The 14,804-nt window shown below is 44.7% G+C and overlaps 1 protein-coding gene across 4 annotated transcripts in view; it reads left to right on the top strand.

The window, feature by feature from the left end:
- The window catches only part of TLL2 (tolloid like 2), an 84,874-nt gene that overhangs the window by 50,111 nt on the left and 19,959 nt on the right, over positions 1-14,804 (top strand). For all 4 annotated transcript variants that reach the window (XM_038141111.1, XM_038141109.1, XM_038141110.1 and 1 more), the window contains 6 exons: positions 112-290; positions 588-693; positions 5,644-5,768; positions 9,579-9,694; positions 11,614-11,716; positions 14,512-14,628. In XM_038141111.1, coding sequence (XP_037997039.1) covers positions 112-290; positions 588-693; positions 5,644-5,768; positions 9,579-9,694; positions 11,614-11,716; positions 14,512-14,628 — 746 coding nt within the window. The remainder of the gene's footprint in view (positions 1-111; positions 291-587; positions 694-5,643; positions 5,769-9,578; positions 9,695-11,613; positions 11,717-14,511; positions 14,629-14,804) is intronic.

Below are 14,804 nucleotides of genomic sequence, written 5' to 3'. Positions count from 1 at the left end.
ATGCAACTGCTGGCCTGTCCTGAACCGGGCCAGATGCCACGCTCTGTTCCTATGTTTAGAGTTCCTCAAGTCACTGATGTGCTGCATGGGTTTGTGGGCTTTCTTTTCCAGGTGTTGCTCCTACGTGGGTCGCCGAGGAGGGGGCCCTCAGGCAATATCCATTGGAAAGAACTGTGACAAGTTTGGTATTGTGGCTCATGAGCTGGGTCATGTGGTGGGTTTCTGGCATGAGCACACACGGCCTGACAGGGACCAGCATGTCACTATCATCAGAGAGAACATACAGCAAGGTAAAATCACGCTTCAGGTTATTCCACCTGGCTTTTGGCTGGGTAGAAACCTTTCTTGCTACACTTGTGGAAAATGCTGGTGGTCTGAGGATTGGGATAGAGAAGAAGAAATATTGCTGTCCTTGTCTAAAGTAAGGGTCAAAATAGCTATATGAATAGAAATTTTCGATGTCCAGCTGGAATTGTTGGAACAGAGGAGCATATCCATTTCATTCTAGGCTCCCACAGGTAAAAGTCTTCTTTTTTTTAATTCTCTAAGAGTGGTTTGTTTATTTTCCTTTTTGTTTGTCATCATAGGTCAGGAGTACAACTTTTTAAAGATGGAAGCTGGGGAAGTGAACTCACTTGGAGAGACCTATGACTTTGACAGCATCATGCACTATGCTAGGAACACGTTCTCCAGGTGATAATTCAAAGTTTCATGTCCTTAGGACCATTTTTGGTAGTTGTGGTTGACTCTGTGGGATATATAGAGCCTAGAAGGAGACCTCTGATCTATTGCTGCATTGCAAGGCTCGAAAAATATTTGAAGAAGCAAGGTGGGTGTAGTATGGTGGGCTCCTGTTTTCCCCTTTCCACTGTATTTACTCAGTAATAATACTGGTAATCTCAGAGAGTTTCCAAAGCCTTGCTGACATTCTTTGCAGCCTTCCCAGGCAGCACATGTGTATCTGTGTGCGTATCTGCTCATGTGCATGTTGGATAATACCAGAACAAGCTTTGAATCTCTTGGTTGTCCAGCTTATGCTTTGGAGTCACAATACAGCCATCAGAGTCTCTAGTGGTTGAGCTGAGGGAGAGTTGAACTCTAGACCATGATCTTTAATTGCTTGGGTGGTTTTTTAACCCATTTATGCATGAGCTTTCGATCATGGCCTCTGCAGCTATGTGGTTCTGTGTGACTGGGTTTTTTCACGGAGGAGTTATCAGTCCTGCCCCTAGTAAGTGCCAATTTCTGCATAGGCTGTTTGTCCTTGACTCCCATCTCATACCTCCACCCATTTTCTGATCAGACTGCTCTACTGGATGGAGAGGTGATATAAGCACAGTTATGTCCTGTATTTGGAATGAGGGTTACTGGATGGCCAGATTCATTTTACTGCATTGTTAGAAGTTTTCTTCCGTAAATCCTACTATTGCTCTTTCCCAAGAGCTTTCTGTCACTGCATACTGCAGTTAAAGGGGTTGGAAGGTACAGTGAAAGTATTCACACTCTTGAAAATTTTTGTTGCAAAAATTAAAGATGTCTTTGTGACTTTTTACATTTTCTTACTCCCCTGTTGTATTGAAGGGCCAAGCCTGTTGTTTTGTGCTTTTCTTTTGACAACTTCACACCAACCAGTGGAAAAATGTCAAACGTGCTGAAATGCTGCTTGTTGTGGCAGGAGGAGATGGTGTCTGGGCCAGGGTGTTTTGCAGACTTAGCAGATTTCTTTGCATTAGATATCCAAAGCAAACAATTTTTCTTCCCTTGAAGCATCTGCTGGACCCTCCCAGGGTTTGCTAAACTCTTAATGGTTAGAATTGTCTTGCACAAAAGCAGGATTAAATTATTACCGCCATTTATGTTGTGGATGCCTTTGAGTCTGTGTCTCTTGAAATGTGGGGTCCTTCAGAGCACTGCGGGGCCAAAATGGGTAAAAATGGCAAGAGTCCTGCGAGATTTAAATTGGTGCTTGATAGGATTTTTAAGTCTGTTTTCTTTAAGCTCTTTGTCTCTGTGACCCGCCCTTACCCCACTTGCAGTCTTTGTGCAGTAGCTGAACGGAGCACTAAGTGCCTCGGTAGGCTGATTGTGCTCTCACCACAAATAAGCAGTGCTGGAATACGCTTTTACTTTGCCAAGACCTGTCTTGACATCTGCTCCCCTAAGGGAGCAATGCATTGACCAGCCAGAGAGGCTGGTGGGTCTGTGCACCTGACCTTCCCACCTCACTGAGGTTTCTGAGTGCTGGCCAGTTGCATCCCAAACTGACACAAGCACAGAGTCCATGAAGATACTAAGTTCCAGCAAGTTTCATTAAGATCAGTGGCTAGGAAAGGGAGAGAGTTCCTGCTTGGACCTGCAAGGGAAGGGCTGCATTGGGTGTGTTAATACACTAGTAGACACCAGAAAGTCAACATAAGATGGTGTGAGCACCTGACCAGTGGAGAGGGGATGTGTGCGTGAGCGGGGGAAGGACACAGGGTCGTTCCTGTGACTTACTCTCATGTAGAAATTCTTACCTTAGTACAACCTTGTTTTTAACTTCAGTCAATATTGATGATAGTAAATCATATGGTGCTTGCCATGGTCAAATGCTGCTGTAAATCCTGGGCCCTTTTTATTCTAAACATTTTACCTAGGACAGAAAAGGTGGCTTTTCTGAGATTTGATGAGTCCTAGCAGGGGAAATAGTTTCCAGTGATACTTTTGAGGATTGGTGTAGTCACCCCTTTCCATTTCATAGCAAAATATGCCTCTCATTTTTGTCTGTGGCTAATAGAAATAGGAGTATGGCATAAGAAACTATGATGACAGCAGGAACAAGTTTTTATCATTGGAATTTCTGTTCTCATCTATGACACAAATTGGCCTGTTGTGCAGAGTGTGGCTGCAGACTTTTATTTCCTGGTGCATTCCTTACAGCATGGCAGCAGTCTAAACTGAATGTTGCCGTATCATGGAACAATTTCTTTTACAGCTGTCAAGACCTATAAATGGCAACTTAGCAAGAAGAAAGTTTAAACCTTCACAAAGCCCTAAGCAAGTAGCTGGTTACCTTAATTCAGTAAGTGGCTTGCTAGTAGACATGACAGCACAGTCTGGTGTTACAAAACAGGACCTCTGCAAAGCTCATGTTCAAATTAGGATGTAGGCAGCACTGCCTTCATGCCCAGGAGGCACATCTTGTATTTGCAATGCACTGTCCTGATCCTGCACAAGACACACATAGATCCTCCACTGGTTTTACTGCATGAGGAGTCATGTTGTCTCTCTTCTGCACATGGAGATATAAGGTAGCTACCTACGGCTGGGTCTTTAACCTGCCTTGAATATCTGCTTCCTTGAGTGTTGCTTAGGCACCTGTATTTGTTAGCCTGTCTCCTGGGACATGAATGTTTAGCATCTGTTGAGATCAGCTGATAATTTCATAGCACTGGCCTGGCACTTTGCATGTTCAGGGTGCTGTGCAGATGCTAATGATTTGTGTGAGTCTCTTGTCAGACTCTGTTGTTCTTAGCTGGTAGGAATGGTGGGGTGTTGTGCTTGGTTTACAACTGCATTGGGCAGCTAATGCATGTTCTGCCCATGCCTGGACACAAGAGAATGGGGCATCCAGGATTCATGGGTTTTTCTCCTACTTCTGGGAGGAGAGCTTAGAGTTTTGAGTTTTACTCAAGCATGGTTCTGGTGTTAGACTTCCTGAGCTGCTCTGTTTGATGATGTCTGTTTGTTGTTTATTAACTTTTAAGTCAAAGTATTTGCATTTTTAGAGACACTCGCCGAATGTGCAACTTTTACACTCCAAGTGTTTTTAAGCAGATGAGGTTTGGGTGGACAGCGTGGGACTTCTGGGACTTGTGTGTTTTGGGCCAGACAGATTCTCCTGTTCTTGGTTCCTTTGATGGCAAAATGAGAGAAACTGTACTTAATGCTCTGTAGTTGGGAGTCATGTTCAGCAATGTATGTGAAAGGAGAAAAAATTCAATGGGAGGGAAAAGCAAAACCAAAAGTCTTACTGCCTCAGTACAGAGTACAGCTTTCTAGAAGAAAATGTGTTTGGCAGGTAGCAAGGGTAGTTTGAAGTTGTGTGGGTTGTCTGTGTTGTGTGAGGAGTGCCTGAGGTATATACTGCATGCAGAAAGCTGAGGGCTGTGGGTGCACAGTTGTGAGAGCTGGAATGGGAAAAAGAATCAAAACTTTGCCTGTGCAAGTGGTGGTTTTTCTATTAAACTCTGTCATTCTTTCCTGGTTGAGCCTGGAGATCTGCAGAAAGCATTTCAGAGGCCACAGAAGTATGTCCCTGCCAAATGCTGTGAGTTCTTCTATGAACTCCTGAGGAGGCTTGAAAATTTACTGTGAACAAACTGACCTGCTTCTATGTTTGTGGTGTTTCTGGAATTGGAGGATTTATTTTCAATACATAAACTTAAATAAATTCAGCCCAAGGCGTGCAGTTGGCATTTAGAATAACAAACTGCATTTCTAAATTGAAATTTGCAGGACTCACCTCACATCTTGTAAGTATTGGTTTTGGTGCTGATCAGGAATTTTTCTAGTGCTGAAAAAATGCCAACATCTCCCATGCAACAGCTGATTCCAGTTTTCAAAACAGATTAAATTCCTTTCCCTCTATTTCTTTCTTCTGTTTGAATATTTACAAAACAATTTTCCCCCTTTCCTCCCCACCTCTGGACTAGGCAGCACTAAAAGTATTGCTTCTGCCCTGATTTCCCATTGGACTCTCTGGACAGTTCTATCCTGTCCTTCAGAAAGAGCAGTCTGCCTCACTGAGCTGATGCTGAAGGTTAAGCTTGGTGTTAGCCTTGGCATCCCCAAGCCTGTCTGGCATTCAGGGGTGCAGTGGCAGGTTCCTGTGGACTGGACAGCCTGGCTGCAAGAGCTTGGATTTTGCCAACCTGGAGTTCAGGTTTCTGATTCCCTCCCTCCTTCCCTACAGTCCTAATGCTCCCTTGGGGGTCTCTCTTTTTGTGTGCAAGCTCTTGCTTGGCTACATGGACTGCATTTTAATAGAAGTGAGGCCTGAGCTTAAATCCTTCACTGGACTGAGATCAGAAGTGCAGTAAAGAGCTCCTGAGTGTGAAGCACATGGAAGAAATAGTAGCAAGTAAAAAGAGGCAGAGACAAGTGGAGTTACTAGCTTGGAAACTCCTACAGAACAAAGGTAGAGCACATGATCTTTTCCTCTTGTCTGTGGCAGCCACAGACACTGCCAGCCCAACCCCATCTACTACTGGGAAAACTTCCCTTCCTCTGCTTCTTTGGCTTAAACGCCAGATCTGTGCTCCTGCTGTGCCAGATGTGCCATGAACTGTCTGCAGGAATATTTCACTGCTTTTTCTGATTTATGGCAAGGAATGTGCTACCTCAAACAGAGGCAGCAGCAATTTTGAGATATCCAAGAGGAATTTGGCTTGGCAGACTTACTTGTACATTTGGAAGCTGTCTGCTATAGTGAGAAGGCTGTCTTGAGATAGTTAGCAGTTATTAGAAGCTGAACCACTACTGCTTGTTAGCATGGGATATATGGTCAGGGGGATGGGGTGTGGGAGGCCTGCCAGCTCTGCTTGCTGTTCATTGTGTCACTTTCCCTACTTCACTGCTCTGTGTCTTTGCTCTTCCCTTTAGAGGAGTTTTCCTCGACACCATCCTGCCCCGTCGTGATGACAATGGGGTCCGGCCAACTATTGGTCAGCGTATTCGCCTGAGCCAGGGAGACATCGCTCAGGCAAGGAAGTTGTACAAATGCCCAGGTAAATATGGCTTGGGGAGGTGGAGCCTGTTTCATCATAGACACATGGTTCATGTGGAAGGCATAGTTCAAGAGCACCACCCTTTGAGGAAAGAGACTTGGGAAACACAGACTATCAAATGCTTTAGGCTGGAGCCGTGAGGGAGAAGTGAACATGCCTAAGATGTGTCTCCTGTTAGTACTTTGCCAGTATTCTTGCTGGGTTTAGGGTTTCAGATTGGTCCAGTGTAGGCTCTATTCGTAGAAAATGAAACTGACGTACAAGGCAGAGTGGGGACTAGGATTTAGCAAAATGGTGGAAAGATGTCTGGTAGACTGAGGCCCTGGAAAGTGGTGGATAGCTGGTGTGCAAATCAACTGTTTTTCTGTATCCAACTGCAGGTCAGAAAGTATGAGTCCATAAGGGTCTAGAATGAATTCTGAGTGCTTCAGGGTCTATATGTTTGAAGATTACTGCTTTTATCTTATAATGGGTGGTATAACTTTTAAGTCTGTTAGTTCTATTTAACTTTATTTTCTTTTTACTTCATAATTACATTTTTCTTTTTACATTCATCATTATCTCTAAATTGATTTTGGTTGAATAAAATGTTGTTCTTGCAAAATTATCTCATGGATTAGTTTAGGGGTTAATTTGTTTTGCACTGTGTTTTTTGATTGAATCAGGCTTAATCCAACCAGGCTTTTCATTCCCATAGCTGGAAGAATCAATTACAGATTTAGATTTCTCAAGGCAAGCTGAAAAGCCACTTTGGCCTGAGGTACTAACTAAAAGCTACAAAGCAACTTTCTTTAAAATGAGGACTCTTCTGTAATTCTCAAGTTTTCCATTTGCGAAGTAGGACTTTTCCTACTTTTTTTTTTTCACAAAGCTTTACCAGAGGTTATTGCAGTTCAGAACATATTAGGCAGCAAAATAATTAGAGATTTAAGCCTACTAAACTTTTTTTTTAAATACCTGTTGTTCTGCTTTGCTTTTTTTTCTTTGCATCAAAATTTATACACAAGTTGCATCTTAAGAGAAGAGGTGCAATATATTTAATGACGTTAACATCATCTTCTGCTGCTTGAATCTGTAGCTTGGAAAGTTTTGTTCCTCTCCCAAAATACAAAGCAAAGGAGTTCAAAACCAAAGGACTTCATCTGTGTGTTCAAGCAGGGTCTGAATGAGACTTTAGGATGAAGACACTTTGTTCAGCAGTCAAGCTGAGGATTTTAGGGTAAAATGCAACAACATAATTCAGAAGTTGAGTGGCAGATGGCTTCCCTTTTACAAAGAGAGTCTCCATCTGAGAATACCTAATAATATCTCCAAAAAAAAGAGTTAGTATGGGGGAGGATGAGTTACAAGCATGCACTGGAATCAGCCAGAACAACTGCTGTGTCTGTTGTAAGAAACAGGGCTCTCCAGCTCATTAGACTGGAGCTCATGTGCCTGCTACAGTTAGGACTTGCTTAGCTTGTCCATTCTAAAACTCTGCTGGTTTAAATTGCTCTTAATTCCTCAAAGCTTATACCTGCTGGGTTAACGTTAGTGCCAAGCCAGGTGAAATCAAATTAAATTTGCTGAAGGAATTTCTGGAAGGCAAGATGCAGTCTGCTACAGAGTAGTTAATGCTAGATTTGCTATGGCTGCGCAGTTGAGGATTTGATGACTGCAGTGACTACAAAAGCTTTAAAACAGCTCATCCTGCTGTCTTATGCTGTGCTAAAGGAAAAAGGCTTGTGTAGTTGTGCTAATTGTGCAGGAATGGTTAAACAGTAAACTGAGAATGGTCCTGCCTTATATAATTTCCTCCAGTTCTCTGGGCATTTTCAAAAAGATAGAGTGTACCAGTAACCAGCGATGAGCTGTAAGTGCCTGTCACCCAACTGCTTCATTTACAAATGAGTTCTGAAGCATTGACCTTACTGCTTTGCTTTTCACCTCTCATCCTTTCTACCTGCTCAGTTTCTTGGATCCCAGAAGTACCGGACAGTTATTGGACTTCTTGTCTTCTTCACTACCAAGTGGACTAGAGTCATATTGATTTTTTGGGTGCTCTGCAAGAGGTTGTGCTCTCCCCACAAAGATGCATTGCTCACTGTGCTTCCCCTGCACTGCACTGCACTGCACTTTACTCTATGCTGCAAGGCCAGCCTGGCACAGTGTCTGGGGAGTTTCCTCTGCAGGGGTCAGAGAGTTAGATAGGTCTGCTTTCATATTTCAGCAAAGAAGTCTTTGCAAGTAGACACAGTAATACCTGTTCCATGATTGCAGGGTCTTGCCAGTCATTGTGTAATTGCACTCTGGGAGGATTAAGTCTGGCTGTTGGAAACCTTCACTATGGCTCATTCAAGGTCAATAATCTCCTATCACTGTGTTCATGTTGTGCATGTTTCCTGTGATTTTGAGCTCCCTTTATCATTTCATGTTTGTTTAAATAGATTTTTGAGCAGAGAAAAAGAACATTTATTTATCCTGGTGAGTTGTGGATTGACATCCCCTATCTATTAAAAAAATATATATATTAAAAATCTCCTTTCTGTGTCCCCACATTTCTTCATCTAGTCTGATCTGTCAATCTGTGGATCAAACTTCCTTAGAGAAATTAAGAAATTCCAGATTAGGTGACCTCCTCCTCCCCTGTTTGAACATACTACACTTTTTCAGTGGAACCCATCTCTTTTCACCTCCAACTGCACACCCACCCATCTAAATGTAATCATGGCTGCAAAATTACCCAGTGATAGAATCAAGCAGAGGAACAGCCCCTGGCATTTCCAGGAGAAAGGGAAGGCCTTGTCAGATCTTTCAAAGCACTGCTGCTCAATCAGGGATTTTTGGGGGCTGCTTTGCCACCTCTGAGGAAACAGAGTTCCAGGTCCAGTGGAGCTTTATAATATCAGTTGGTTATGAAACTGGAAAAACAACTGGGAAGCAGGCAAGCCAAGGTCCCTGCTCCTTGCAGTTGGCATTTGGATGTGTCTAGGGGGCACTGTCAAGGAAATGGGAGCCTTGATATTTGTGGTCCTCCCACCCAGCCAGTCAGGTGCTCTGCAGATGTGGATGGTCTCTCCTTGTTCCAGCTCAGCCATCCTGTCTCAGAGAGTAGAACTACAGTAGTCACAGCTTTTCCAGATGTTGGAAGCTGCAGTTCCCTAAAGGATCATATGCATGTGCATGTTCTTTGCTTCCCAAAAGTCGCTCTGGGATCTACATTTCATCAACTGCAGCAGGCCACAAAACAGGAAGTTGAAGAGCAATGGACTGCTGTGCTCATATTTTGCCCTGTGCAGTGTAGTGGCTGAGAACGTGCTGGGCAGCTGAAACATGGGGGTGATGGGACTTGCCCTGCTTTTGTTAGGATGTTTCAAGCTCAAAAAAGAAAATTTACAGTGGTAACTAAGGAGAACTTCATTGAGCAGCTTGTGAAAACAGATTTGCTGGCAGCAGTGTGGGGTTGTGAAGTGGGGTGGGGTTAATACTTTGCATTTGATTAGTGAATGAGATATTCCTCGACTGAAACCTCAAAGTGCTGGCATGTGGAAGGATGATGAAGGAAGAAGGGTTCTTCTTTAGTAGCTGCTTCATCTGTGTCCTTGCACTAATCATCTTCTATCCCAGAAATTCTAACGAATTCCACATCACCCCTTTGGCAAGGCTTCAGGTGACCAGTGACCTTTGGCCAGTACCACGAATGAGTGCTGTGGGAGTACCAGCCACCAGCCTCCACAGTCAGTGCACACGGCCATGAGCAGTCAGTTTGGTAGACCCTGATGTCTTTCAGAGTCATTCCTTTTTGATAGTTTTTTTTCCCCTCTCCTGCAGCTTGTGGAGAGACCTTGCAAGATTCAACAGGTAATTTCTCAGCCCCTGGCTTTCCAAATGGCTACCCCTCCTATTCCCACTGTGTCTGGAGGATCTCGGTGACCCCAGGGGAGAAGGTAGGTGCCACAGCAGCACAAGGTATACTCTGCACTTCCCTCATGTGAGATTTTGCCTGTGATGACAGTGTTAGAACCTGCCAGAAGATCTCTGCATGCCTGGTGTGCAGGAATGGAGCCTGGAAAGGCTCCTGAGCACCACTCAGGAGAGAGATGGAGTCAGGAATACATGATTTTGAGAGAAGTGGTGATGCTGGAGCAGAGCCCCTCACATATCTGGGCTGTGTGTTGATCTCTGATCCTCCCTCTCAGTTTGAGACTAAACCCTGCATGGACATTTCCTGCCACCTGTTAGCTTTGGCAAGCACACATTCCAAAGCCAGTCAGATGAGTTAGATAAAATGTGCTGCAATCTGGAGTCCTGAAGGGAGCTGAGGAGCCGTGAGTGACATCCGTGGCCTGCCCCTGTCATGCAGGCATAATGTCCCTGTCAGGGAACTCCCACTTCCCGCCTTGAAACGCCAAGCCCCGCTGCACATCAATCACCCGTCCTGTCCACTTTCCTCCCAGCTCCTTTTGTTTTATTGATCTTCCTGTAGAAATGAAATCTTTCCTTAATCCAGCAACACCAGCCCTTCAGGTCTGTCACGCCATACCAGGCTGCAAGAATGAGCAGCCCACTCCTTGGCAGAGTGACTTTGCTGAGGATCACCCTCAAGACACGCTTAAGACTCAGACTCGGACAAAGAAGCGCAGAGCTCGTTTGTTTTGCAGCAGCTGCCTGGCTCCGGGACCTGTTTCTGTCACCTGCAAGCCCAGTCCCATGCCATGCTGAGCTCCTGCCGCCAGCTGCAGGGAGAGCATCGCTGGGGCGAGAGGGCCAAGAGCCGTCCAGGTTTGACAACTGTAGCACTGAGAGTTTCGTGGTGTCTTACTATAAACTCTCCCTTTGCGTCTCAGCCTCTTCAGAGTTGTGTCAGGAAGGACCCAGCAGCTAATTAGTGCTGAACCATTAATGTTAAAAAAGGAAATAAAGAATTGATTTCAGATTAAATGCTTCAGTTTTCCTGTTTAATTCAATGCAGTGGTTGGTGCAAATTGTTGCCCTGAGGTGTTAGTTTAGAACAGATACTGGGCTTATAGCATTCACCTTCACAGAAATAGATGAATCTCCTTTTGCTGTCTAAATCAGAATACTGCAAAAAGGTGAAAAAAGTGAGTGACATCATTACAGACTGCACTCTGCACACCGAACCAGTACTTTTGGGGGAGAACATCCATTTTAACATGAAGACATTTCTGTGACTATGTTCACATTATGGATGTAAATTAATTACATGGGTCAAATCTCACCTGAAAAAAAATACAAGTACCCACCATGGTGACCTTCATAGGTGGCGTCCCAGACCAAGGTCAGTGATTCATCTTAGAGAGGAGGGAGACGAAAATAACGTTTTAATGCCAAGTTCTGTTTGTTAAAGCCACTGAATGCAATTGCATCCCAGTGATGGTGTGAGTCTGGTGGTCAGAATGTGGAACCTAATTAGCAAAATTCGATATTTCTTGCAAGTATCATTTATATTCAGGTGTAGACCCCAAATATGTGTGGTTTGTGGCAATGTCTTTCTCTATGATTTTCACATTACTCAAAACCAAAGGGTTTAATTTTAAAAATCTGAACTGGGCTTTTTTTTAAAGTAACATTTTAGTGACTGAGAAGTATTGAATTTGAATTGCAGAACTGATAGTAAAGGGCTCTCTGCTGTCATATACTGTCATGATTTCATTAAAACATCTTGAGAAGCCTTTCTTTTTTTGAGAAAAGGTGGTGTACAAATCCTGCAAACGGCCCAGCTGTCTTTGCCTTGCATACTCACTTAGGTAGCACTGTAGTGAAAATGAAACATGAAACAATCTGTAGAGTCTTCTCTTTAAAGTAATTCCCTCCCCAAAGAGAAATGTGCACTCTCTCTTTTCAGATTATGTTAAATTTCACATCGATGGACTTATTTAAAAGTCGCCTTTGCTGGTATGATTATGTGGAGGTGCGTGATGGCTACTGGAGGAAGGCTCCGTTGTTGGGTGAGTAACTATTTCATTTTAATTGCATTTTGTGTATTCTTCTTGATGCTTTGGAGAGTGGGTGGGGAAAACAAACAGAAACAAACTTTCCGTTACTTGGAAGGATCCCAGGTCCTGCCAGTGCACTGGCCATCCCTTAGTGTCTCCATCCAGAGATACCAGTGTGCTCTATTCACTTCCAGTGATCCATGTTCCAAGCCCTTTGGTCACAAAGGCTTTATTCCTTCCTTTTCCAGCTTGAGAAATGAGGCAGGGAGGGAAGTGAGCCAGGGCCCTGGCTGGGACTGAAAATGTAGTCTCTGGAGTTTTGTTATTGCTCTTTCCTAAGTCCAGAGAAGAACTGTCAGGCAGTCAGAATGAAGCAGCTGCACAGCTCCTGACCCAAGCTCCTGCCATTATTTCTCATGAATTTGTGTTTACAAATACACAGTATTTGTACTTCGAGCCTCTGTAGTCCTAGCAGGGAACTTGTTAGACCATGCCATGTCAAGTTGTGCAAGGACTCCACTCTGCTTCTGCTCCCAGAGATCTCTATGAAGTGCAGCTCCTCTGTGTCCTCCCTGTTTCTCTGCCTCCTGCTATCATAACTGCAAGTCTTCTGTCACCTCGAATGGTCCAAGAGTCCCACCTACTTTGCCACTGCCTCTGATCCTGACCTCATCCCCTAAACTTGGTGTCCCGAACATGTAAAATGTGGCACTGCAACAGCCCCTTCTGCCTAAAAGGAAAGAAGCAATCAGGTTGGGCATCATCCCCAGCTCTGTTAGAGGTGCTGCACCCCATGCTGCAGCACAGGACTGGGCTAGTGAGCATCAGGTCAGAGGATTTAGGGAGCTTTGGGTGCTCTGTTTAGCTCCACTGGACATCCTAGTTCTGGTACCAGGTGAGGTGCTGAGGCTGAAGCCATGCTGCTTCCCAGGTTTCAGTGGGCCTCCCTTTCAGGGCAGTTGGTGGCTGGTTTTACTCTTCACTGCCTATTTTGGGGTTGGCAGCATATACTGCTGTTCTCTGCTGCATATGTGCCAGGTAACACTGCTCCAGCAGCTGCAACTTAGCTCCTTGTTTTTTTGGTTTTTTTCTGCTGAGTAATTTAAAGGTACTTCAGAAGCCAAGCACCTCCCCGTCCCCCTAGTGCAGGTGGACTTGGGAGTGTTTCCATCTGGAAGGAGACGCTGCATGAGTGGCCATGGTTCCCGCATGGGGCTGAGCCCATGAAATTAGGTCAGAGAGGCAGACAGACGGCAATTCAGCAGGGGGTGAGGAGGGGGATTACTGTGAATTGTGAAAGCACGGGCTTCTTGTGGAGAGAAAAAATACATGTGTGCTGCATATTTTCCCAGGGAAGTGTGTGAAAACCCAGCCTTTAAATGGTGTATAACTTTTTATGAATGGGCCCTTTATCACACTCTGAGGAGCTTGCTCGTTCTCGTTCCTCATCTGTGTTTCCTCTTCTTGACACCCTTGTTAAACTCCAAGCCTAAATCCAGGAGGAAGTTGCTCAGTGACCCTAGAGGAAGAAGCTTTGCAGTGCTGATGCTGTTTTTAGCATCCCCTTTGAGAGTGGAGATGGGGGATGCCATTGATATGCTACAGGGCTGTCACACTGCCCCAGCAGCACCGGGCAGGTTGGGGGCACAATAGTTGCTGGGTGAAGCTCGGTCCAAGATAATATTTGGGTGGGTGACTGCAAGAAAAAAAAAGCTGGTAGTGAAACTGCCATTCCCAGCCACTTCATGGGAAATACGATGCTGTCTTGAAGGTAAGGCATTAACCAGGTTTATACCCAGTGGAAGTTGTTCAAAGATGCTTTTGCCTGGTGTTGGAAGGCCAGGATCCCTATCACTGCTGAATTCAACCTGAAGAACTGCTCTTTGCCTCTGTCAGTTTCCAGCTGGGATTCAGTGGGACAGGGTGCCAAGACCATGTGAATTCAGTGTATAGCCCTGCTGGTGTCAGCTGAAGTGAAAAACCATGTTTGCTTTGTGCAAGCTCCTGACCCAAGTGCAGGTCCCTGCCTATCAGTGCATACTTGGTGCTTGCTCTGTTTCTGTGAGGAGCTTTTGGCTTCAATAGAGGAGCACCAGATTGGGATTGTTGAGGTTGTCCAGGCTGAAGACGCCATCTGCAGCTGTTCTGTTTCAGGATTCATTCCTACTGGCAAAATTTGGGAGTTTACTAGTGCTGGTATATGCCAGAGAGCTCAAAGCTAGGGCAGTCATGGAGCAAAGTGGCTCCTGGTCTCTTTCTCTTGAAAGAAATTAAATGACTGCAGAAGCTTAACTGGGATTTGTTGAACAGAGAATGAGATAAGTGATTTTTTTTCTCATCAGTATGGCCATGTCCTGCCCTTGGTTTGACTTGGATTATTTGCTCTTGGGTGCAAAGTACTGAAGGAGTTTTCAAGGCTTAGCAGGTGGAAAGGACGTTCCCTAATGTCACATCTCTAGAGGGACAGGGGGATGCTTCCCTGCCATGGTAGCACGTGTGCTCAATTACGTGATCAAGACAAGAGCCCTTTTGAATTTACCAGGGCAATAGAGGCTTCATCTGTAACTGGATTCTGCTCCCAGCTGAAGAGAACTTTAATTCACTTAATAATGGAAAAGAATATGAATTAATGAAGGAGGGACGTGGAAACTTTTTCAAAACCACAACTGATGGGAGTGAAAGGGTTTTTACACAAGCACACTCCTTTACCAAAGACTCTTTGCTTCCCAGAGTCACAGGTGCCCATTATGCTGTGCTGTCCCTTGGGAGATTGAAGAGATCTTTATTGTTGCTGTCTTGCCTTCTAGGTAGATTTTGTGGTGACAAGATTCCTGAACCAGTAATCTCCACGGACAGCAGGCTGTGGATCGAGTTCCGGAGCAGCAGTAACATCCTGGGCAAAGGCTTCTTTGTGGTCTATGAAGGTACAACCCTTAGCCAGAAGTCTGCATCGTATGGAGCAGATGGAACGGGATGCAGGGCTTTAGGGGATCAGCAGAAGTTCTGCTGCACTGTGTGGTTAGATACAGCCATGCCCTTGTTTTTATGGGAATTGACAGATTTTGTGGCTTGTTTCAGTAGACAAGGCATGAATTTTCCA

This window comes from Motacilla alba, chromosome 6 (genome assembly GCF_015832195.1).
Source record: "Motacilla alba alba isolate MOTALB_02 chromosome 6, Motacilla_alba_V1.0_pri, whole genome shotgun sequence".
Lineage (NCBI taxonomy): Eukaryota > Metazoa > Chordata > Aves > Passeriformes > Motacillidae > Motacilla > Motacilla alba.
Note: the sequence above shows the minus strand (reverse complement) of the source record. Positions and strands in the feature narration are given on the sequence as shown.